The sequence below is a fragment of the Amblyomma mixtum genome, chromosome 10 (genome assembly GCF_055824585.1).
Source record: "Amblyomma mixtum isolate Tamu chromosome 10, ASM5582458v1, whole genome shotgun sequence".
NCBI classification, from domain to species: domain Eukaryota; kingdom Metazoa; phylum Arthropoda; class Arachnida; order Ixodida; family Ixodidae; genus Amblyomma; species Amblyomma mixtum.
Window position 1 is genome coordinate 123,808,858 of NC_143021.1, and position 26,729 is coordinate 123,835,586.

General features: G+C 44.5%; 1 protein-coding gene across 2 annotated transcripts in view; it reads left to right on the forward strand.

Moving 5' to 3' along the window:
- LOC149326842 (acetylcholinesterase-like) overlaps positions 1 to 22,726 on the forward strand; it is a 78,995-nt gene extending 56,269 nt beyond the window's left edge. For both annotated transcript variants that reach the window (XM_089563896.1, XM_089563895.1), the window contains 2 exons: positions 15,112 to 16,328; positions 22,585 to 22,726. In XM_089563896.1, the coding sequence (XP_089420022.1) occupies positions 15,112 to 16,328; positions 22,585 to 22,726 (1,359 nt within the window). The remainder of the gene's footprint in view (positions 1 to 15,111; positions 16,329 to 22,584) is intronic.
- Positions 22,727 to 26,729: the final 4,003 nt, after the last annotated feature.

A 26,729-nucleotide genomic window follows, 5' to 3' on the forward strand; every position in this document is an offset into this window, starting at 1 on the left:
TTTCAGCAGTGAAATACATCCAAATATAGCTAAGGCGTGCTAACAGTAGCACCAGTTAACCAATGTAGAATGGTTAGCTTTTTAACAATTACTGTTAAGCTGCCTAATTACTGAGAGGCGTGTTGCTCACCGCCAGCAATCTCTGTATCCGTTTTCAGAATTTCTCCAACACAATTTTGCTCGGCGCTTTGGCCCAACAAATTCTGTCGATTTCGTCGAGTTACGCGCACTGGACAGGCTGCTTTGCTCGCAAGTTGCTTGAAAGCGCCTCTATTTTGGCGCAGTGTAGGCAAAATCTGTTGGGCCACAGCACCGAGGGTAACCGCGCTTTTGAAATTCTAAAATGTGATATGGATATTACTTACGGTGGGCAACATGACTGTCGATAATTAAGGAGTATAAAATTAGTCGTTAAAAAGTTAACTATTAAATATTACTTAACCACCCTGCTAGTGAGCATGCCTTAGCTGTATTATGTATTTTACCGCTGACAGTGCTATGCGGAAAAAACGGCTCTCCTAACTCAAAAGACTGTTTAAAAAGTGTGTAAAATATTAGGTGAAACACCCTGTACATCATGCGCTCTAAAGGTAAAACAGCGCAGCAAGAATGTTAGTGCGTGCGTGCGAAGAAGTCAGATTTAGCCGGCCACGGTGTATGCTCGAGTGGAAGAGAGGGAGTCGGTAGAGAAGTACAACAGCGTAAAGATAAGCTTTCATTGCGAGGAATTCCCGCCAACCTAATCCGCTGGATTCAAAATTTTCTTTCAGGATCCAAGCAGTTCACTTCCGCAAACGATAGCCGCTCACCCTTCACCAGCGTAACATCAGGGGTCCCTCAAGGCGCCGGACTGTTACCTCTTCTATTCCTCATTTACATTAATGATCTCCCTTGTAACATAAACTCTAATTTACGGCTTCTTCAAGATGATTGCGTCATATACAGAGTTACTGAGGCCACCAACGATTCACCTTTACTTCAAACCGATCTTAACACACTCGCCTCATGGTGCAATAAGTCCCTCCTCTCCACAAACATTAGCAAGTGCAAATCTATGTCTTTCACGAGAAAACGCACTGTGAATCCGCATCAGTACAGTATTGGCTCACTTCTTGTCGACCCCACATTATCCAACAAATATCTCGGCCTCCACCTAACACCATCACTATCATGGGCAACCCACATTAAAAACATTTGCGCAGAAGCCTCACGCACACTCGGTTACTTACGACGTAACTTCAAGGCCGCATCCCCTGAAATAAAGAAACTAGCATACATGACAATCATTCCCTCGAAATTAGAATATGCGTCATTCATTTGGCATCCATCTGAAGCTTATCTCGCCGCCGACATGGAAGCCGTACAGAACCGCGCCATCCGCTTTATAACATCTTCCTATTCAAGGAAAACCAGCATCACAGCACTGAAACAGTCCGTCTCCATTCCATCACTCATGTCACGCCGCATCGTATCTCGCCTCTGTCTTCTGCATCGTTTCTATTATCATCCGCGCTCACGCCACGCAAAACTACAACCCCCCCCCCCCATAGGACGTCTAGCCGCTTCAACCATAATCATAGCATCGCTCGCATCAACTGTCGCACATTAGCACTCAGTTCTTTTTTTGTCCCGCACGCAATAGCACTATGGAATGCCCTGCCAAACATCATTGTATCATGCACTAATCTCAAATCATTCCGTGAAATACTAAAGGACCATTTTTCGTGAGAGCAATCTTTTCAATTATATGTTGCGCTTAATACAGACAAGTGTCCTTGCTTTTTTTTTATTCCTTAGCCTTTGTTTACTCATATGTTCAATTTTTTTTACTTGTTACACATTGTGTAACCTTTTCGGCGCCACTTCCCTGTTGTACATTCTTATTCCTTTTTACTGTTATTTTTTTTCTTTCTCTGTAGTGTTCGTGTCCTGTTGGTACAAATCTACAGTCCCCCCCCCCACCCTTATGTAACGCCCTCGGGCCTTTAAGGGAAAAATAAATGAAATGAAAATGCAGAGACAAGCCGACATACGAGACGAAGACTTCAAACTGTATTTTTCGAGGACACGAAGCGGCATGCGTGTCCGACTATCTGTGCGGCCGAGCAAAACCCGAATTCTTCGCTGACTGGGAGTCGCTGCATGAAAAACAAGCTGTGTCTCCCGTGACAGAGCTCCGTGGATCGAATCAGGCTGCTGCTGGAAGTCGCCACCAGCATAGAAAATCTGTTCTAGTGGAACTTAAGAACACTGCCAGGTCTGCTGTCTTATCCCGACAATTAGCACCGGGGACCACTGAGGCTTTGGAACGCTGGCTTGAATCCTAGGACCAGAACGTCTGAAGAGAATAGATAAAACTTACCCCCTCACCCGAACCTAGTTTGGCCGCCCAGGTGCAGCAGTTTGCTACATGCTTCTAGATGAAAATTCGCTGTGGCTTAGCTTGGTTAAGCCCGGTAATTGCGAAAGCAATATCCGTACCTACGCCATGGTTCAGCTGGTAGTGTAGCTGGTGGTGGTGCTTGTGGTTAGACTTGTGGTGATGCATCGGTTATACAATCCAATCCAAGCCAATGTAATCTAATCTAATCTAATCTAATACAATATATTATAATCTAATATAATATAATATAATCCAATCCAGTCCAATCTAACCCAACCATATCCAATCTAATCCAATCTAATCTAATCTAGTCTAATCTAATGTAATCTAATCTAATCCAATCTAATCTAAGGCCGCCGGTGGTGGCACCGCCACTACTCGCAGACGGCGCGAGATGGTCCCCCAGCTCTTCGGCGTGACGTCACAGAGAGGTCATGCGAAAGGTCAATGGTGGGACCGCCGCGTCACGGCAAAGGCTTGAAAGTGCAAGTAGTAAAGCTTTCGCTTTAATATACCATTTAACCACCGTCTTTTGGTCCTCGGTAGCTTTGTGAGCTGTGACACAGTGGGTGATCTATCAATATTTAGATACGGAGAAGCTGACATTAGAAAGTGAACATGGCAACGTTCATAGTAAAAAGCATCAAGAGATACTAGCCTAGCCTGTCCTATTCGTACAGCTAACAGGCGCCATGTGAGAAATCATGATTCATACGAATCTCAATTTTGAGGGCTAAACAGAAGAAGTATATACGGAGGCTTTAGGGGGGTAGGCATTCTTCGATCCATTAAAAATGTTCCAGCTAGATTTATCTCATGCTGAGATCTAATTTCACTAGTGTAAAAACAAAAATTTCAGCGCGATCTCGCCGTGATACGGAACACGTTTGCCTCTGCAAAGCTGGTTTCTTACCTGGCCGTCGGACATCTTCACCTGTCCAACACACCATTTATCTCGATCCAGCTGCCCTAAAGGCACTTTGATACGACATTACAAAAACCATGTTTACTTTGTACATTTCAAGGTGGTCGAGGAATTCCGGCCAACATCGCTTCGTTGGCACGCTATCGCTTACTAAAGACATCCATTGAAGATTATTTCTCGATGACTGCACGCACCTCATTGCCAGAGCACTTATTGAGGGACCCATTGAGGTGCCTCTCAATAAGAGGGGCCCCTCAATACCGTTGAGGGGCACCTGATGTACAAATTATTAAAAATATAAAATTAATTGCTGTTAAATATGGCAATGGGAAACACATCGTGTAGAAGCCTTGATGAAAAAGGACACATGAGGAAATATTGTCGAATCCATCATCATTAACCCAGATGGCGGCACCTGTCTTAGTTAGGCTTACTCTGAAGATCATGTGGAAGTTAGTACAGGCCAACGTATCTACATAGAGTAATGATAGCACTAAGATTGAAGTTCCTGTGATAAAATTATATCTGCAATGAGTACAGAAAAAATGCAGTGCGGAGTGCAACTAACATATCACTTTATCCGCAAAATAAGTGGGAAGCATACAGGCAACAAAGCAGTACAGGACTATGCCAAATGTCCTAGGAATATTAGGTAGCTGTACTATTTATCGAAGTGTATTTTGTGGTGTTAACCCCATACAGGATGAGGTTGGCCGTAATGCCGGTCATCGGATTAATTTGACCACCTGGTGTTATTAAAGTGCGCTGACATAAAACAGCACATTTCGCAAAACGAAGTAGTGTACGAGTCATGAATATCTTCATCAAATGAGATAACAGGAACTGGCCTCTGAGAATCCAAAACTGGGATGCAACAAATTTAAAGTTATTGATCAAGTTATTGATCAATTCGCTCTCGCCCTACCATAAGCTTGCCGTCCCGGTGTACTAAATTGGTAGAGCGACTGCTACGGTGAAGCGGTTGTCCCGGGTTTGAACCCCGGACCAGGACGAATTTTTCTTTAACTACGAAGTTTCAGAGGGAGCTGTATAGCTTTCCTTTACAGCCATTTGGCTGCGCTTGGGTGGATGTCAATGAGTAATTACTCCCTTATTACAAATTGCAACGCACTTTAGACTGGGTACACTTGCCGGTGTCGTCCAGAATGTGGAGATGCTTGGGAATGTGAGTGATGCGATCACTCAATGGCAAAGTGTAGCTTTTAATAGGAATCAAAGTGACCTCTTTGCTCTCTTTCGCAGCCTGGGCACAGCACGCTCGTCGTTTACCCGGAGGATATCAGGCAGGGCGTTCCATGAACTTACGATCACTACTGTCTCTTACTCATATCAGGCTCAGGCCTACGCTAGAAACGATACTCTGGCGCATTCGTAATGCCAGCCTGAAAAAGTTTTGTCTTAACGGCTGAATGTTTGGTTACTGCATTGTCATTCACGCCTATTTTGTACAATCTAGAAACTGTCGTGTCCCTGACAGACAGATATTGCGCACCACAGAGCACTTTACACGCGTCTGCAGAGGATAAATTTTTCCTTCAGTCACTGGTCTGGCTCCGCAAAATCCACCACAAATGGCTTACAGTGTACTTCCAGTGCCTCCCACTTCCCTTTATTTTTCAAGTGCGCTACCAATGAGCGGACAGAAAACCACGCGCCTTCTCTTCTTTTTCTCTTGCTTTGTAGCGCTGTTTTTTTTTTAAATTATGAATAATCACCACTTCGCCACCACCTTTGAGATAACAAGGAATAAATAAGTCTTGACCAAAGCAAAATAAAAAGGACTGGCACAACTTCTGAGACTTAAGAAAAAAACACAGACACATAAATTGAATACTTCAGGGATTGGACAGAGTCACTGAAAAGAGATACAGAAGCTGCCACCGCTGAAATGGTCCTGGAAGAAGAAGGACAAGTCACTGAATCTAGGCTGTTGCATGTGTGGAAAGGATATTTCATCTTGCAAACTGTTGGAAGGGGAACAAATGCAGCAGAACTCTTAAAAGAGATTAGGGCAATTAAAGGAACAAATTTAAACCTATACTCTCGAGCTTCAACACAAACAATGGCGGCAGATTTGTGACCGCAAGAATAGTCAGCATTGGTACAATATGACATTACTCAGAAACCCTCTTGACCCCACAGAGAAAAAATCAACTCAACGGTGTCAACTCATTATATTAGTGCATCAGTATAAAGGCGATACATATAGGTTCTTCACAGAACTACGAGATAGATACTCAAACAGAACCCCAGCGGGACCGGTGCCAGACTACAGCGGGACACACCAAACGAAAGATAAGACGCCTATGACTCGGAGGCGGAGGTGCGGTTTTCCATGTGGTAACTACGGACCACGTCTGCAGCCTGGCCTGACGATGTTACAGACGATGGTCTCAGAAACTTGGACGCGGTATCCGTGAGCGCTCTCAATTATCTAATGAACAAGTACTGGACAAATTGGACTATTCCACAAGAATGGAAAAATACAAAGATTTCATTCATTCCAAAGCCAGGGAAGAAGTTGTGTATAAACAATCTGTGGCGAATTTCTTTGACATCCTCCCTGGCAAAATTATTGAAGGATGTAGTTCTCAACCGACTACAAGAATATACCGAGGACAATAATTGCTCGCAAACTCCACGCTAGGTTTCAGGGCTAATCGTTACACCCAAGATGTATGCTGTAACTCAAGGTAGACATAATAGACCCTAAACGTGCCAAAGGAAAGAAAGCTATATGAGAATACCCCGAGGACAATAATTTCATTCCAAGCTCCATGCTAAGTTTCAGGGATAATCTTTCCACCCAAGATATTATGGTGTAACTTAAGGTAGACATAATAGGCCGGGACGTGGTAGAGAAACTAAAGCTATATAAGCCTTGGATATAATCAAGGCCCTCAATTACGCCACGCACGATGCTGTCTTAATTAATCCCTCAGTTATTGACACAGGGGAAAGAACTTTCAATTACATAAACTCATTTTGAGTAGCATACCCAGGAAGCACAACAACATTGGCCGAACATCGCGCAAGTGTTGGCAAAACTTGGCACGAACATCGGTCCTACACTGGCATTTGGGCCGAGCGCTACCACTTTACACATTGGCCTTACTTTCACGCCAGTTTTGGGCCAACGCTCGGCCGATCAAGCGGCCAACGCAGTCTCGATGTTCGTTCTGCAGCATGGACCAGCAAAGGTCTCATACTGGCATCCAACTTTCAAACATTGGTAGCCAACTTTCAAACATTGGTAGCCAGCTTTCGAATAATGGTTTCCAGCTTTCGAATATTGGCATCCAGCATTCGAATAATGGTTTCCAGCTTTCGAATAATGGCATCCAGCTTTCGAACGCTGGATTAACCCACTCGCCAATGACCGGCACTGTGGATAGATGTACATACATAACATTCTACCTAGCAAATATTCATAAATGAGGGTGCGAAAGAATTCCAGAAAAAAGACCCGTTTATTGCTTTGAGTTACAAGAATCACGCTTCTAGCGCACACAGGATGGTTTTCGCTACCACCAGCCACCCTGGGGAGTAAAGAAAAGGGGCCCAAGAGCATGGTGGCAGAGGCTGTGGGAAAACAATTTATTTTCAAGTTTGGTGAGTGCCGATCAGGTTGGACAAAGCATCTCGGCGAGCTGCTGCGGCACGGCTAAGGCATCCATAAAGCGCTCAACGGAGCTGTCCTCCAGTGAACTGATCAGTCATATCCGAAGTAATCGTTGCACTCCACTTGCAAGGGGGCTGCTGGACTGCATTCAAACAAATTCCTCGTCCAGTTCTTGCACGATGGCCTCACGAAGTGCCAAGCCTGCAAAGAGATGCATGATGTCATGGTAAGTTGAATTATGGCCATCACAGAACAAAAACAAACATAACATAACAAACATAACAAAAATAACACCGAATTTTGTGAAACACAGTCATCGTGAAGACACTAGCAACATATTTTACAGGATAATTTTTAATTTATTCTTAAGAACCAGCCCCACATTAGTTGCACAAAGTGGAATTTAATTTACTAAACTTCCCTTATACCAAATGGTTTAATTTAGTTTAATGCGTCGTGTCGCAATCCCAGTAAATATATTCAATGCGAGATAAGCAAATTAATGTGATATTGAAAACATATTAATGTATTATTTTGTTTTAATATCATAACTCGTATCTCTAAATTGCGAGGTAATTTTTTATTCCAGTAAATATGCACAGGTTGTAGCGTCTCTTCCACATGGACGTCAAAACAACATTTTTGATTAGTTTTATTTAATGGGGTCAAAAATGCGGCTTGCGACTTTTGACGAAATACGCTGAACGCAAGGAACTCAGGGCACCTTTGTTTTACCTTAGTTGCTTCGCATGCATGCTATAGTTGGATTCGAAACTGCAACTTGAAAACCACACAAAAATACTAGTCTGATAGTCCAGAGTAATGCCCTTTTTCATTGCGAGAGAACTTGGGCAAAAGCTTTAACCAGTAATTGCGGATTTTCTATTGAGTGTGCAAGAGTAGAAGGCAAAAAGAAACACTACGGAAGTATTACACATATCCTTACCAACTAGTCTGCAGTGGAAAATTAATTAAGCGGTTCTGATTTCCGTCGTGCATAAGCGGTAAAGGACATATTCCCGAATGCATCCTATCTCAATTCATATGAGTTCAAACCCGCTGTTAGCCAAAGTAGTGAATCTTTAAAGAGTTCATCTCACCAAAGACGAAAAATTAAATTCTCACCATTCGGCCACAATTCCACTGCGCACGACGTCAAGCAAGCCATTTCGCAATGAGAGTGGGTACACAGAAGTCGTCCTCGTGCTTTTTGGCCCGCTCTCTTCTCCTGCCGAAAAAATAAAGGCGCATGTAGTCAAAGCAACATTTACTACAAAAACCACTTTAACTTCCAGACGTATATCAAGATAAAAGAGATTTAGTACTTACAAAAGATCTTGCAGGCGGTACGAACAGCGTCGGAGCTCTCCTAATATATGAGTGTGGCTTTTCGCGTGCGCAGACTATGAACGGTGCTAGCTCGAGTGTGCATGCATTTTCGTCGCGTTGGTTTGCACGTGGTTGAGCTCCGCCGTGCAGTCAAGAATGTCTTTTTGTGATGAGTCGCGCGGTTCCAAGACGAGCAGTGGAGACGATGGTGTGGGGGGGGGGGGGGGGGTTGGCTGGAGGGGAGAGAGTAATTTTCCTTTAAGCAGGTTTTGTGGTTCCGAGAAAAGTCCTCGAGCTGAAAGGTGGAGACAGGGAGGTGGAGGAACAGCGAAGCGCGTATCTGCGCGCGAGGGAAAACAGGTTTGAGAAAGTGACAACCAAAAAGAAAAAATAGCGCTTCGCGGGGTGGGGGGTTAGCCCGCTACCTGGAAAAGGGCACGGCCGGGAGAACAGGTGGGGAGATATTGGACTTGAAGACTTGAAAGAGAGAGGGAAAGAGGCCAAAACACGTGAAAAGGGTTTGGAATTTTTGGAGAATGAGTCACATGGCCACAGGCAGTACAGAAAGCAATATCTACAAGAGAGAAGTGGATGGGAAACACGGAAGCGTCAAAGTATTGCTACAAAGTTGCAGCAAAAGCCTGAAAATTTTGAAGTGAAAAACTTGGAGCTTCAAGATGCATTTCGCCAAAACGACTTGAGACACTCGCGTATTTTGTGGGGCCGTATGATGTGGCTTCTGTTAGTTCAAGATAGCTTAAAATGTTACCACATAATAACAAAAATATAAAGCAAAAAAAATATCCTAGCAGAATGCGCGCTCTTTCATAGTTTCATGTACCGTACATGCGCCAAACAAGCTAGGTTAACATGCGTCTAACGCCAGTTGTCAGTCCATTTATTCAGTGGTCGTCGAAGAATCCTCAAATTGTTTGTTGGTGTGGAAGTTTCGCGCAAAAAAGTAAAAACAAACAAAGGCATGTTGAATTGTGGTTCGCAACTACTTTCGACGGTTTTCATCAATAAAGGTCATGTTCGAAAGAAAAAAAAAACTTGCGAGTAAATATGCAAGGACATGAGCAAGAGCTATATTGCCCCCAATGCAAATTACGCAACAGAAGTATAAAATGGTCAAAAACAACAATTTCCAACACAACGATTTGCAGAAAAGGAAGGAAATAGCAAATCAGAAAACACGGGAAAGGCGCGATCACAGGGCACGACGTAGGGAAGCGTAAGAATCGCTTAGCACGTGTCCGCGTGCGTTTATGAAGCACCCGCCGAATATTTCACGAGCGCAACGCATAATTCGAAATTACGAGGCGACTGCTTAGTTTCTGGACGTTGCCAAAACTGAGCACAATTTCGGTTTAGCGAATGCACTTGCGCTAATCTATTACGTTTGTATCGCGATCTCCCTGAAGCAGACACCAGCTTCGCACTGCGGCAGTGAATACCTAGAGCGAATAAAAAAAAAGTGATTTTTTTATTCCGAAAATTTAATCACATGAAACTTATTTGATTTTTGTTGAAGGCACCTGATCACAATTTTTGTTGAAGGCGTCTCGGGTGTAATCAGAACGTTAATTCTGATCAACAGGACGTCGATCGCAATTCTTAACGTATTATTGCTGCTCACTGCGCAACCAGAGTGCAGCTTTTCCAACGGAATCATGGGTAGCTTTGCTCACAAACTGCAAAAGTGTTCGGTTAAAATATAATACTAAATAAAACCAAATCTTTGAACTCGCATGTTTTAGCGCGTTCAAAAATTATGAACTGCCGATATGGTACTCGACAATAAAATTAATTTTGAACCCATTTTAATGGATGACAGAATGTTTACCAACGTTTGCCAGTATACTTTGAACACTGGATAAGCGGTGGTAATCCTAGGCCAATATAGCCAGCTCCCGGAAATGGCATAGCCAATTCTGGCAAAGAGTGGAACAACACTGGCTAACATGGCCTATGATAGCCATGATTCGATGATGGCACAGCCAGCAATGGCAAACAGTGGGGCAATCCTGGCTAACCTGGCCCATGATAGCCAGGATATAATGAGGGCTCAGCCAATACTGGTAAAGCGACGGACAACCATGGCCATTGTTGGATGTGCTAAGGAGTGGCACAACCAATATTGGATGCTCACTGGCAACTCTGGGCCTAGTTAGGGCCACGCTTTGCCAGTGGATTTCAAATATTGGCCCGCCGTCGTGTGCTACCTGGGTAGTTGCTTATGTAACGATATTAAAAGTAATGCGCAGGCATTTCCTAATGAAGAAGTAGGCAATGTGTCTTTAGTTGGTTGACGGCAAATCGGCCAGGCCTTCTGACACACGCAGCTTAGACAAAGGCGTTTATGATGGTTGTCTGGCATGGCTAGGAAAAAGGGGCCTCACAAAAAGACAACAATGAGCGATGAAAGATACCAGTAGCAGAAACCAAGGACAATAGTGGATAGTTTTTTTTGCGTTCATCACTGGGAGAATAATAATGTAAATTTGTTAAAGATAATCAACCAGAAAGCAGAAGAAAAACAACCACATACCCCCGGTGAGAATCGAACCCACAATCTCCAAATTTAGCGTCTGGTGCTCAACCAACTGAGCTATGGCGACAGCTATCCGATTTTCTGCTTTCGGGTGTATTTATATCCAATGTAACTGAACCTCGATAGCGTTCACTAGCACCACTCTCGTGAATTGTCGTGCACGAGCACGACGGTGCTAACAACTAAGTTTAATTTAATTAAATTTTTTTTGCAAACAACTTAATTTAAATTTATCAACTTAGTTAACGCAATTATCTTATGCTTTAATAAAAGAGCGATTTATTTACTTGGGTTATGCCTTCTCTTATCTCAGTTAACCATTTTGGTTTGTCAAATGTGGCGCCGTGGTTGCTTTTCCGTCCACTTACTATATCTCCGTCCAGCCTATTCAAAGGTCCAGTGGTTTTTGCTGTTAATTAATTAATTAATCTATGTGAAAAGTGTATCATATCTGCTTGTGCGCGTATTTATGTTTGCTTCCGAGCAAACACGAGCCGACGTTTCCTTTCATGATAACTCTTCCTACCAAGAGTACTGCCCTCTACCCTCACACTACCCTCTCGCCCAACGTGGCTTTATATACAGTGCAATAAATGACTGCTGGCATTCGTTCCCTCGACACGTACTGGTGTACATCACTCGGTCAGTCACCCAGACTGATACAAAAAGAAACTTATTATTCGATTAATTATCACTCATCATGCGCATTTCAATTCATTTCAAAATTTATTTTCACTCCTTTGGTTATTTTTGCGCTATTTTGCCGTCCACGGTTGTTTGCCCGTCTATTCGCTATATCGACGTTCGCGCTATTTCGTTGTTTCTTCGACATTTTTCGCCCTTGTAAGATGGGTACTGGGATAGTTGGAGGTACTGCGCGCCGGCGGTCCGTAGACACAGAGCGGTCGAGCACCGAGAGCACACAAACAAAGCGATGGCAATGCCGCGCAAGACAACGGTCAGAAGTTCGTCATCGTCTTCGCATGAACAGGAACTTGTTCGTCGTTACAACTGCCCCACGGGGAGGAGAGGAGCCATTCTGGCGACTTACGGCGTAGGTGAGATAGCCGCGTCATAATACGGCTTAAGGCGCTGGACGTGAACCGTCTTCCGTCCTCGCCGGCGAAGATCAGGAGACGGCATCAGCGGTTCCACCACGTAATTAACAGGCGAGGTGCGTTCCACAACTCGGTAGGGACCGTGAATCTATGCAAGAAGTTTTGAGAAGAGGCCCGGAGTACTGGATGGAATCTAGAGCCACACCAGGCTACCAGAGGAAAAGTGCGGGGACGTGTGATGGCTGTTGTGGCGGGATTTTCGACGGCATTGGGCCTCCGTCGTGAGAGAACGGGCAACTTGACGACACTCTTCTGCGTGTCGTGCAGCTTGCGAAATAGGACCACACACACAAATCGATGGCAATGCCGCTCGATATAACGGTCAGAAGTTCGTCACCGTCTTCGCCTGAATAGGAACTTCTTCGTCGTTACACTCTAATTAATAATCATCCCATAGACATAATTTTCTTGCGCAGCGTCTTCACATCATCCTCTTTCGGATACAACCACTCGTTTGATGCTACCTCTCCTGAGAACATCACAACTTCTGCGGACACGTTTGCGGACATTTTTTTGGTAACACGACCCCGTCGCAATAGCCTAGAAATGCTTTGGCATTGATGATAAATCACAGCGCTGAAGGCAGTTTAATCTGCACTGACTCTCAGAATGCTCAAAGCATTAAACTCTCGAAATACTGTCATACCAGTAGTTGGCGTTATCACAGATAATATAAACACAGGCACAAGGCAAGGAAGTGATATGAACTTCGGCTGGGCACAAAGTCACATCGGAATTGATAGGAATGAAAGAGTGGGCAAGTTCAATAAAAAGCTCACAACAAGGAGCTCAGAGTAGCGACCACTCTTTGTAAAGACTGCATAAAATCAGTACGTAAACACCTGAGTGATAAATTAGTCCACATGAAAAAACTAGTGCAACATAGGCTAAAGCCGATAAACGCAATCTTGGGATCATGAACGTCATTCAATCGAGAACAATATTTCACTCAAGTGGTACTACAGAAGCTTCGCATTGAAAACGTGCACTGTAAATACAACTTCGAACTAATGAATCAAAATATGCCTACCTGGAAAGTATGCGGTGAAATTGCTGCTGTAAGCCACATTTTAATGCCCTGCTTAAAATTTCATCAACTAAAAAAAACGCATTTTGCAGCATTTACAATAGCAACATTCTACACCATCCTAGAAGGATCATAGGCGAGAACGCAATTGAGTTTTTCTATGTCTCTGTTTTTTCTAAAGGAACGCTGTGTTCGAAACAAATTAGGTTACGCACTTTAGCATTACTTATCAAACACACTTTTATCGCCGCGTTCGGCGAAATATACCTCAGCTCTTTATCCGCCATGCAACCCAGCACAGAAGAACTAAATTTAACGCAGCCCAGTCAGCCGTACAAGGATAAATAATGGGTCTATGGTTAGGACGGAGGAAGATAGGACACAAACGAGATTTATTGTTATTAGAAAGCTAAATTCGGAAGAAATATGCTCTAACTACGCAGTCCAGGAAACCGATGGTCGTTTAGAGTACGTAGTCGAAGCACAGGCAAGACAAACGTAGTACTTAGTAGCAAGGATAGTAATCTGCTTATGGTGTTCCAAGGCTTCCAGGAATAGGGTGAGCGTCACAGGAATAGGACAGAGGTGGTTTGAAATTAATGGGACATGATTTTGCCCTGAGTAGATCTACTCACCTCGAATTCTGGTAAGTCCGCTTTCTTCTTAGTTAACATGGTGTGCTACGATGTGGCAAACTGTCAGGATTACATACCGCTGCTTTCTGTCTGCCCTCTGCCACTATAAAGCGTGTAGAAAGCGAAAGAAAAAAATTCTGAAACACTTCAAGAGCTGAACTCACCTCCTTGGTACACTAAACAGAGAATGCTGTTATTAGTTTTCTTTAGCCATTTAAGCCTGCATTCGGCCACGGAATCAAGGTTTTCAACCATAAGAGGAAGGCTAACCGTGGTCATGTGGATCAGCGACTCCTGGTGCGGCCACCTGTCTCCTCCCAACTCTCACCACTGTCTGCATTGCCTCTCGCCCTTGCCCTGTCGCTCTTGTACTCTCAATGCTTTCCTCTTTTAAACCTAGGACAGTTGCCAAGTGACAATTATTTTAAACATTCAAATAAATTAATTCGGATATGTACGTAAGACTAACTTTACAATTACGTTTTAGGTATTACGGCCGACGTATATTTTATGGTCGAATAATGGCTATATGGCTGAACAAAAGTGGAAACACTTTCGCTGCATAAACGTTAAGTATAAGTTTGAGCGCCTAAGAATTGCCATTTCCTGCAGTCCGTAGCTGCGTTCATGCAAGGACACCTAAGTGGACTACATGATCACTGCCTTGAAATCGAGCTGTCTATGCAACACTGACTTATTGTTAAGAAATAAGGCGCCTGAGCCACCACGGGGGCTTCTTGCGGAGACTGGTGCTGCTTTCCGGCGATAAACGACAGGGGCCGTGCACGTCCACGAGAGACTCTCTTCTTCCGATGCTGAGCCAGTCACAGAGCTGCGCTGCGTTTGCCGCAGCAGAGAACGCTTCGCACGTTGCTTTCGTGGGACTGAACAGAATTTCAGCTGCGAATTCCGTGTTAACTGCAGTGTCGCTTGCCCGGTGCCCCTCTTTTTTTACTTCAGGATATGATATTTTCGTGTTAAAATGTTTGTCTGTTTTGAGAGAAAAAAAGAATGGGAGAAATCTCATTGCTGCCAATAGTTCCAATATTTTCCGAACAGTAGTTTGCGAGACCTCTGTGAATGATCAGTTTTTACGACCTCCTGCGAGGAAATAGTTCCGATTATTGCAAAATGAACAGTGTGGTGGCAGGAGGGGGGGAGGGTGAGAACGTGCATGATTTGGCAGAATGTAACAAATAATCATGAATAACAGCGCGAACTTGAACGAAGACTGAAGGAAGACACATAGACGGACGCTGTGTCTTAATTCACTCCTCGTGCAAGTTTGAGCTGTTATTCAGAAAAATGTCGTACCAACTCTCCCATCCATCTGGTGTAACTCACAATTTTTTCAATTAACTTTAATATGTGTGAAAACGCGACTTTAGTTCTTTATGAAACGATACACATTTGCATGATGAATGCATTGTTCAAGGTGTCACTGTAGAGCTACACAGTTATGTGGGAGTATTAGCATCGAACTTTGTTGTCATGCAGGTGGAAAATGCCAGGCTTGGGATGCACGGTGTCTCCTACACCGAAGGCTGCCTGCGGCTGAACGTTTGGGTCCCCGACCTGGCGGTCCAGTCCGGCACCCCTCGGCCAGTGCTAGTCTGGATCCACGGAGGCGGCTTCCATTCCGGCAGCGCCACACAGGGCAACTACAGCGGTGCCGCGATGGCCGCCATGGCGGACGTGCTGGTCGTTTCTATGAACTACCGCCTCAGCATCCTTGGCTTCATGAGCGCCGACTCTCCGCAGGCGCCGGGCAACGTGGGTCTGTTGGACCAGGTCATGGCCCTGCAGTGGGTGCAGATCAACATTGGATACTTCGGCGGCGACCCGCAGCGAGTAACCCTGTTCGGCGAAAGTGCGGGTGCCGTGAGCACACACGCTCACGTCCTGTCCCCGATGAGCGAGGGGCTTTTCAGGAGAGCGGTGCTGATGAGCGGCAGCATGTACAGCATAGACCTGTGGGACACGGTTCACGAAAGCATGGTCAAGGGCAGCAGAGTAGCCGACATCATCGGCTGCTCTAACGGGGGGAGCAAGAATCTCTCGTCCAACCCAGATGAAGTCGTAGACTGCTTAAGACGCAAGTCGGCAGAAGAACTGGTTCGAGCTGCCGCCGAAAGCACAGCGCCGAAGATCACCGCATTTCTGCCGACCTATCATGACTCATTCTTGCCAAGGATACCGCTGGTCGCAATCAAGCGAGGATTTTTTGGATCCGTCGACATCCTAGCGGGCGTCACTTCGGACGAAGCAGCGTACTCGTTCCTGGCCTCAGCAAAGCCGGAGCTCTTGGTCGAAGACCTCGACGCCTCAGAAGGTCTCACCGACGCTCTTAATGCTGTCGTGTCACGATGGCAGAAGGCGGACACACATGACATAATCCTTCAGTATACCGCCGACGCTCCAGAGGGCGACGGCAATGCTCTGAGGAGGCAGTACATCGACTACCTCTCGGACCGGTTGTTCAACTGCCCCTTCCGGTTCCTCGCTGAGAAGCACAGTGAGAGGGGCAGCAATGTTTACGCCTACGTCTTCAGCCACAAGTCGCCCACGGCACCTTTCCCCAGCTGGACGGGCGCTCCCCACACTTCCGAATTGGCATTCGCCTTTGGCCACAAGTACGTCCAGCAGCCTGACTCGCCCGACGGGCGAATGAGCGAAGCCTTCGTGCGGATGCTAGCAACCTTCGCCGAAAGCGGGTGTGTGCCAACCCTCGCGTTTCTGCTTCTTCAGTCTGTTATGTCCGCCGGATATCATTTGCCGCAGCAAGACTACATTTACTTAAGAAAAACCAGCCAAAAAGACGGGGACAAAGGACAGACGAGGCACACACAACGACTGGACTATCAACTGTGCTTTATTGAAAAACAACCAGTCTCCGAGAAAACCCAACAGAGCATGCGCAGCTCACCGGCACCGCAAGACTAGATTTACTGGAAAATAGATGCACAAATAGATAATGTTGTTCAGGCATCAATTCGAGCGTGGCCACTGGCAATTTTTGGGTCTGAAAATGCCTTCGGAAAGGAAACGGCGTTGTTTTGAGAGAGGCTCTGCTGCGCGGGTGTTCTGAGTGGTAGAAAGGCGCGCTTACGGCAAGTAGCCTTCTGGAAAACTTGTCTACACAGGGTGCTCTAGAAAGACTGTGATTTTCAGTGCTTTTTTGCCTTAATGGAAATAGGACATATATTCGGCCGCATCGCTCTGCTTACGTAAGTTAGGCTGGAGTGGCAGTGGTTATCTGCCTCACAACCCACAAATACATCCTCCGCATCCTTGGTTTTCTTCAGCATTAAAAGAAAGACCTGAATTAAAATTCATATGTTCAGTTAAAAAGATTGAAAGAAAGACGCTCTTATATATTATGAAAAATCGGAGTGCGCACACGACCGAGCACAGCTTTTGGGAACTCATTAACAAGGTCACTAAGAATTAGCGTGTGCTATCTCTGAGGCACTTATCCCGCTATCTGAGCATATATTACCAAGCCAGAACAAATTCTCGTTGTCTTTAAAATGCAAACTTACATTTCCGTTGGCCACGTATTGTTGGCCAACAAAACTGAGTCCTGTGGTTATTCATTGAAAACATATTTCGTTGTTTCACCTTTTACTTTTTTTATTACTTCGCCTCATCCATGTTTGGCTCGAGGTCGACGCAACTGGGTGCCGAGCGAAATGTTTTGTAAGCGAGCGTGTAGTTGCCTTCCATGACGTCAACGGCGGCGGAGTTTTTATACACCACCCACCTTCGTTTCGTTCACACCACCAAGGGTGACGTCATTGAAAGTTCCGCCGCAAATGCTTCTGTCTGGCCGCACAGACTGTTCCCCTCTAACAACCAACTAAGCACTCATGGAAGCTTTGAAGTTCCGTACTCGCGTCCCACGAGAAATTCTTGGGTTCGAATGCGAACCATCAAACTTTTTTTTTCTGTTTACGTGACGCAGAAGCACCACGCACACACACACAATGCTGAAATCACTAACCGCGGCCATTAATGCTGGCTCGTTAAAAGTCCATAAGAAGGAATGCTTGAGGTGAGATGCCGGGTACATCCGAGGACATAAGTAGACGAGGAGTAGACGAGAAGTAGACGACAGACCACCGTTCTTACTTTGTACATTTTTAATAATAATTGCCTCAAAAGCATGCACTTAATCGCAGATAAAGGAATTAGGCAGCATGGCGCAAGAAAATACAAGGCATCGATTGGCACAAAAAAATAGGATCTATATCACATGCCAAAGGGCCCTTTGTACGAGAAATGAAGTTCGGTAAAGCAAGCGGTTAGGCGAGTTGGTGACCTTCTTCCATGGTTACAGCGGGAAAGACAGGACCAGAGAGGACGACACAACGCAGCGCTGACTCGCAGCTGAAGCCTTTAATAGCAAACCATTTCTAAGCTACCCGCATGCCTCAATCAGATTGTTTTAAGAAACGAAGTGCCACTTGATGGTTGTTTCAGGTTTTTCAGACCTCTCGCTTCATTTCACTTCATCCCAGGTGTGCTAGGATTTTGAGCCGCGTTTTCAAGAACCCATTTTGTCATATTCATCAGCATATTCGAAGCTATTGAGAAGAGCAATTGTTCAATTTTAGCAATACAGCGCAAAAGACATGAGCACGGGCCGCAGCAAAGCTTCCAAAACCAAGCACGTCGTCTAATGCAGTCCGGTTACCCTTCAGAAGTTCTGATTTCCGTGGCAGAAAAACTGCAGACAGAGTGGAGGACAGCAATAAAGTGAAAAAACTAATGATGAAAAGGGAAAGAAACGTTGCTGACGTGAATATCTGCACCAGGTTTCACACAACCTAAGGAAAATTGGGAACCGTGCGGGAGTGGACGTTGTTTTGCGGCGCCTAAGCGACTGTGTAGTCTCTTCCGGGAAGTGAATTCCTCGAACAGCGAACCTCAAGGCTGCTCGAGGAGGCACGCTGAACGTTTCGTCTCTTGCCAGGAAGGAGTGATTTATCCGTTGCCTGTGTCCTGTCGGAAGAAGTACACCGGCCAAACTGTCTGGTGACTTAATGAAAGATCGTCTCACGTGTTGCCACTACAAGGCACGTGACAAAGTACTGCGGAGAATGCAAGAAAGATTAAAGTCATCAGGAAAGCACTGTAACTGGAAGAAACCATGATGCTTTGACGAGAGAAATCATCGAAGCACTGATGACACCACGGCTCCACGAGGAATGTATTAGTGTGCCTTCCATGGCTCTGTCAGAGAAAAAAAGACCCTATCTTTAATGTGACTGTTGACACGTGCCAATGCTTTTTGAAGATCGATGCTTCGTATGCATGCAATGTATCTTCTCGTTTCCAATTCTCGCCACCAGGTGGGCGGCCAGAACTTATACTGACTGGTTTGCCATTAAGGCTTCAGTTGCGAGTCAGCTCTGTGTCCTGTTCTCCCCTGTCCTGTCCTTCGCGCTGTAACTACGGGAAGTGTCACTGGCTTCTTTGCTGAGAATTTGGTTCTCATTCTGGCACTCAAGGCTAAACTGCTTTGATTCTTCAGTTTCTTTACGGAGTGTGTTCGGTTCGTAATTGTTCGAAATTCTCGTTGATGAAGCCCGATCCTATTCTGACTGACGTAAACTCTAATTGTATGGCTGTGTACGATGGTTTCAGCTTTTTAACGTCATTCTTTTATCTCTCATTAGTCCCGTGAACCTGGAAGTCATGTCAGTCAAAGCGCTATTTCTTTTGTTCTGTTTGGTGCCATTTCAGCCAGCTTGTGTGAAAATTCAGTGAAATATGTACTTATGCACACAAAATATTATGTATACAAGAATTTTGTAGTTTGTGGTAAGACCACAGCAACGAGTTTTCCTTATTATGTGTACTACGATCACATTTTTTATACTTTCTTTTAGTACAGCTATCTAAGGTAGCGCAGACCTCGTCAGGATTTTCTAGGTTTTTGTGTGTCTTTCTTCCTATTGTAATACTAAAAAGTATATTCAATTTCAGGATGAGCCCTGGATACCCAAAACTACGCTGCTAGAGTTGCAATCTACCGGCTGTAGAAATCTTCATCGCCGAGCGCCGATATGTCGACTAGATTAAATTTTCGCTAAAGCCCGATGCACCGCCTAGGCTAGGCTTTCACGCCGGTTGAGCGCTTTCTTTATTGTATGTGCCCTATTTCCTTGCACTCTTGAGCAATGAAAGGCTAGCTTCTGGGAGCTTAACTCCATTGGAAAAGAAGCTTTAGCTGGTCGTTCAACTTCCAAACAAGCGATATGTTACCTAAGGTAACCTCAGAGGCAGTCCTCATCTAAGGTGCCACAGTTTGCTTTTCATTTTCAAGTGCCTTTTTTATTTCATATGGGCCTAAAGTGGGGTGTAAATTATAAAAGTTGTCTAATAATTAAAAAAAAAATGGTTTAGCTAGCTAATGAAGCCGAGGATTCAGTCGGGGTGCAGTCCCTGCGTCCAAGGAGTGTATGGTTATGCAGTGGTGACGGCATTCAGTCAGTCACGAAGCTAGCAAAGTGGAGTTCCAATAGAAACTGATTATTGCGCTCACTCGCACCCGAAAGACCTGAGTAACTCGGTGGCGATAGTCACAAACGTGCACAGCGGTCGTCCAAAACAATGCCCAACGCTCTTTGTCACGCTCTATTTAAAGCTGACAACAAGCTTTCGAGATAAGGCGTGCAAAGTAGCCCCTACTGTTCCGAAAAACGCAGAATAGCTCCCGCCTGGCTTCGAGCATTCGAGATAAATGGCTTCAGATCTTATGTCACTTACAAAGTGATGAAGTCTTGCGCAGGCGGCATTCGTCCCCGCTCTTATTCGAGCTATTGTTTTAGGACCTCCTACGCATATCTCTTTAGAACTGTCCATTCCGTCTTCCTTTCCCGACACCAATTTGATGGCCTTTGTAGGTAGTTTAGCTGAGTACATCATCGTGGGTTGGTTTCCGTACACACAGAAATGCTTAACATAACGGAAAGAGTTCAGCACGAAGGAGACATTTATTTTTAACAAGTATGGACGTAATGACTCTCGAAGTAAGCGCTTAAACAGACCAAATCAGACCACTATTCATAGCCGTACCTGGAACTCGCACCCCAAGTTCTTTGTTTAGTAGAGTGCGCGGTTTAGTTCCTTCAGCTAAATAAAATGCCAAAACACAACATTCAGAGCATTTAGTTGAGCATAAACTTCATACTGACAACATTTATTATTCCTTTTTCCTCCTAGCGACTAGAGAATGTTGTTAATTCTCTACCTCTGAGCAGTTTTCTTTCTGACTTGTCATAATTGTTTCTTTGGACTATTGTGCTCTGGCACTGCTTGCACCACTTTTTAATAAATGTTATTTCCTATACTGTACACGTACTTTACTATGCAAGCCTGCAGCATGTCTTTTTCCGGAGATGACTTTGGTCTCACTATCTTCAAATTTTTGTTGTATCAGCTTCCTTTCAGTAGATGGCTTTTTTCTTGCGACATGTCCTGAAAGAATAGCATTGCAAAATAATATTGTAAGAGCTTCGAAAGAGGCTAGCAATGTGTTCGTTCAAAATGAACAAAAAAGAAATCAAAGGCTGACTGCAGTACGGCGGCTTGAGTCTGAAAGTTGCTTCAAGTACTCCACAAAATGAAGTCATTAGCCTACAAAAAAACTTTACAGTCAGGACTGTGATGTAAGTGCAATGCAAGATGGATAAAAGCCAAAATAAACAACGTTGGTGACAGGGCCGATTCAACGGGTACGCCACGAAGCGGTACGAGTTATTTGATCCCGTGAACTCTACTGCACGTTGTAAATCTTCTGCCTTCAAGAGAAGATTTTACGAAATGCGAACTCTAAAAGGCAAATTGAGAACGACAATGGAGCCCAGGATGGCAGCATTGCTGATAGATACATTTGCTTACAAGACGTCCATATAGAGGACGGTACGTACAGATGCGGACATAAGTAAACAGAGTACGCGACTTTGTTCTAAGTGGAATCATGCGTTCCATGTTGTGTATGTAGAAACATATTTTGTCTATGAGAAAGTGCATTGGCGCCCCCTACCAACATGCACACAGAGTATCAAGAAATTACAATTATGAGACGCATGAGAAATGTTAAAATGCAATAACAGTGCTTTATTTACTTCTACCCACAGCCGTACACTGTGGCGGCGGTTTTATGAAAAAAATTTGTTATGGCAACACAGAGAACCCATATTCAGTACATATTAATGAACGGAAGCCAATTTTGTTGGGGTGGTGGAAACTGTGCTGCTGAAATCACCAGAAGAGTATATTTTGAAAAATGCCAGCGCAAAATAGAGACCGGCACGAAAAGCAAGATTACACACATCAGCGCTGTGTGCAATCTTGCTTTTCGGTGCTTGTTGTATTGCTTTTCTTGTTCATCGTTTTTTTGCACACAATTTTCCAAACATGCATTCACTCCAACTGCGAATTCAGCAAAATCCTACAACTGCCTTGTGGCTAACACATTCTCTACCAGCTAGCAGAACGTAGCGTTAGCGGTAAAAGCACTATGTTACCGATGTCCGCTCTTTGCTGCCACATTTGTTCAGTGTAAGCGCAATTTGTATTTCGTAAACATTGCGAATGCCAAAACTTATATCGCGAGCTTCATGTTCTGTACCATCGTGATCGCCTGACTGCTGTCATTTATGGGGTTTGAAATAAATACCCGCCAGTTATCACTCGGCTACTCATGGTTCTCACATTCCAATTTTAATGATTATGTTCAGTCGGAATGCCCCTGCTGGAGGACAGAAGCCACTTATAATGACCCTAATCTCCGCAATGGCACTACCATCGTCTGCATTATATTTTGCAGTATGAAGAAGTGACCGAAAAGAGAATTAAAAAAGATATTCGATACTGCTTGGGGAAAGACGCTTGGGACGCTGACTATGGTTACTCGGTATATTACGGAACTAATTCGAGAGGCTCCATTTCTTTTTGCAGCGTTCCTGAGCTGCCAAGTGGACAGGAGTGGCCAAAGTACACCAGGAGCTCCCCCGTCGTGGTAATGATGGGCCGTGGGCAGTTCAACGAGACAAGGAACTTCCGAGAGAGTCAGTGTGAACGTTGGAGGACGCGCTTTTGACAAGTCAAAAGCTTAATTTTCGGTTGATGCCTGTGTTGTTTAGTAATCCTTTAGAGTTGATAAATAGCGGAAAAAGAAAGAGAAGAATTAGTGATATATTTACCTCTTAATGCATATCGATTCTTCTCTACAGCCTGAATTACCAAAGACGCTCGCCTTAAATGTCCGGCGTTGCATGCAGTCACCAGGTTAATCAGATACGACGAGTGCTTTGAAAAAGAACAAGCATGGACAGTTGTGCATGTTGGTAACGTTAACATACGGTTGCGAATCATATATTGTGTCCGAAATTCCACTCAACAAAATATGCATAGGGCAAACAGGAAAATGCATAAACATTCCTCTACGAGAATATCTCAAATCGCTCTCCGATACTGACTACTCTCATTTGAATGACCACTGTCGCGAATGTGAAAAAAATGGCAAGAAAAAGAAAAATAAGAAAACCAATACCAGTCGTCGTTCAGTTGCTAATACAAAGATTTTATTTAGGCACTAAGATAAAACAACAAGGGAACTCATGGCGGCCTACTTTATCCGAAAAAGACAGCCGTAGTGTTTAAGCCAGCCTTCTGCTATGCTAGTTGATAAAGAGGTCTCTTTCCTTCATAACTCCTCATTATGTCTTTGAGAATTGAAGAGAGAGGCCAAATTCTGTTCGATAAGGTTGAGTGTGGTAATAATGGTTTTCCCTGGGCAATGTGTCTGTGCAAGTCCTCTCGATCTGTTGTCACATGACAGGGTTGTATAAAATGCGTAATTTTTCGTAATAAAAAATTAGTTGCCAGTCAGCGCCTGTCTGTGTCCTCTTTCTGTACGTCTGGCGTCTCGTTCGCGCTGTACCTTCCAATATGAACCTTCAAAAAAGAGTATTTTTTCTGGAAGCCAAAGCATGGAGCATGGAGCGCTCGCGATCATGCGTCCACCCACACTTCTTCGCTTTGTCCTGAAAACATCGTCGTTATCAGGAGGGACTCGCGTTCTCAACAATATAGCGTCAAACTGCTTGAAACTGAAATGATCGCATGGCAATGTTTCATCACGCCGGCGCAGTAGCAGCCGCAGCAGTTATGATGCAGCAACAGCAGCGACGTGCCACATTAGCCGGTTTGCGGGAGCACCATGTATGTAGCCGAGGGGGAGTGTTACGCTGTGAACTTGGAAGAATACCCTCACAAAGCTTACCATCACAGATGCTGAAGTGCGCGCCTGCACATTTCTGAGAACGTTAAGTCCTCGTTCTAATGCTGCCAAAACCGGAACAAAGTCGCCATCCATTTATGCGTAGCTCAGCATTAAAGAAATGCAACAGCCGAAAAAGCACAAAATAAACATGCTTACGCTGGTCGTCGGCATTGCCGCGGGTGTAACCATGAATAACTTTTACACCACAAATGCATTTATAGGAAAAACGTTTCTCTTTGTACGCATAATTTCGACCATCTGTCCTTCCGCACAAAACAACTCGGCACAATAAAACACACTTGTAGAGCTATACTTTTCAGTGCGATTCGAACCCGCACCTTTTCGGGATGGGATAGGTAGTAGTAATGTTCCTCGTTGAGGATATATATGCCGACGCGGGTAAACGCCACCCCTGCTCACATCCTTCCTTCAGTTGACGGTACGCAAGTTAATGAAGCTTTGTATAGGGCACTCCATGATGTAACGGTTACTTTTCTTTTTGTGCCGCATGACCGACAGCCTTGCTAAAACTGCAGTTAATTTTTCTCACAGCGAATAACAAACGATGCAAACGTTTATAAAAAATAATTTGAACAGGGCATACACTTTTTCCGCTTATCCTATTCTGTCGAGATAATTGAAGGAAGCCTCTTTGAAAAAGTTGCGCTTTTTGTCCTTTTCAATCACTCACTCTGTGTTTATTTGTGATGAGTACTGTGTTGCGTTCGAGTACACGTTAGTAGTCTCCCTTGCACGCGCTATAGCCCACGCTCGCAAGCGCCTGTTTTGCGCGAAGTCTCTTCGTGTGATTGGTTTTGTGTGCCTGGTTGTCTCGTCACTTCTATTAAGTGGCTGCCGTTATACTGGTGCCAACGATAGCGTCCTCCGCCTTTCTATTCGCCAGGTAGGCCTCACCTAGAATCTGCGACACTATTGGAGCGTAAATCAATTGGAAAGGCACGCTAGGCCGAGACGCCGATAACAGGTAAAAAGTTTAAGCAGGCAAGTACACTCTACGTCGTTGTTTCTGCCTCGAAGATGCTTGCAAGTGAAATAAAACTGCCCATGAATGTTTCTTTGCTGACAAACGTTCTTTTTTTGGTCCTTGACGTCAAAACATTTAAAAGCATGCATGTGGCCCCGAACTAGGATGACCTAGGTGGTGAACGAGTAGGCCTCCACACCCTTCACTTTGCTAATTTCAATGAAATATTAGGCGTTTAAGCGTCTTTTTCACGGAGCTTCTATGGAAAAAGTGCTGTAATGAGAGCAGCCCTGATTATAGCGCTCACGGTTGCCCGCAATGAAACTAGTCGCGATTCGTCAAGGCGGGAATATCATATCCGTACGCAATGCAGGACTACTGATACATTTATCACTTTGGTGTTAGCATGCTAGTTTTAATGGATTATAAGACATTGACTAATATTTGTTGCTTTGGTGTTTTACCATAAAAAAACGGCAACATTAAGAAAATCAATAAAGTAAATGTGAAGGAGACGAGCATTATCCCAGTGGCATTGCCATCGCTCACAGCGAGAGACTGCTGACCCTGACGGACCAAGGACTGCGTTTCGCCGCTGTGGCGTCGCCGCCGCCTAAGCGCTGACCTAAGCCCCGGTTACATTCTGAGGTGGTTCGGTTTCTCATTCTCAACCTCGTACCTCCCGGGAACTTCGCATCTGCACGCTGCCGACGCCCAGTATGCCTGAAGCCGCCAACCACCAAGCAGTACAGCTGGGCTCAGCAGTCCTCTCTTCCGGCTCCCTCCGCTAGTGGGACCCTGCCGTCTTCACCGGGAATGACGTCCATGATGCTGATAACAGGCTGACATCATAGCAGCCGGTGAGCGCATAGAACAACGATGCTGCCAAGTCGACCAACGTTATCTTTTACTTCACCGGCGTTGCCAACCTGTGGTTTCGAAACCAAGAAGCAGCCTTCTCCACGTGGACCGCTTTCGAAGGGTTCGGACCGAAGGGTTCGGATGTCCTACTGTGCACTGTACGAAACACATTGAATTACGAAACAAATTGAACTCAGATCTAAAGAATGCAAAATCGAATTATTTTCAAAATAAATTCCAAGATGTTCAAAATGACAGCAAAAATACATGGGACATGCTGAATATCATATAAACAACGAAACAAGCTGGTTGCAGTGTGAAGGAAATCCGTATTGACAGTGACCTTCTGACCGGGAACGACCTAGTAAATGCAATGAATAAGCACTTTGTTAAGGTGGGTGCTCACTCAAGAGGATACGGCACTGCAGATGACGGGATGAATGTAACCAGTTTGCCACAGTCCATTGTGCTTGCTCCGACAACACCTAGTGAAATTGAAGAGATAATCAGAAAAATAAAAAACCATGTCGCCTGCGGTGATGACGGGATAAAGGTCTTGCCTATTAAACATGTGTTATGCTTCATAAGTACCATACTATCGCACATAATAAATCAAGTGCTTCTTAGCGGAATTTCCCGGACGAATTAAAGATCGCAAAAGTCACACCTATTTATAAAGGCGGTGATGATAGTAGCGTTAGTAATTACAGGCCAATTTCTGTTCTGACTGTGTTTTCGAAGGTATTTGAACATGTAATCAATAGCAGGTTAACTGTTTTTTTTAAGAAGCACCGAGTGATAACAGAAGCTCAATACGGTTTATCAAGCTGATAAATCAGCAGAGCTGGCACTCATTAACATTTAGGATAAGATAATTGAAAACATTGAAATAAATCTTTTTACACTTGGCTTATTTCTAGATTTAAGCAAAGCCTTTGATATTGTTCAACATGATATTCTTTTACAAAAACT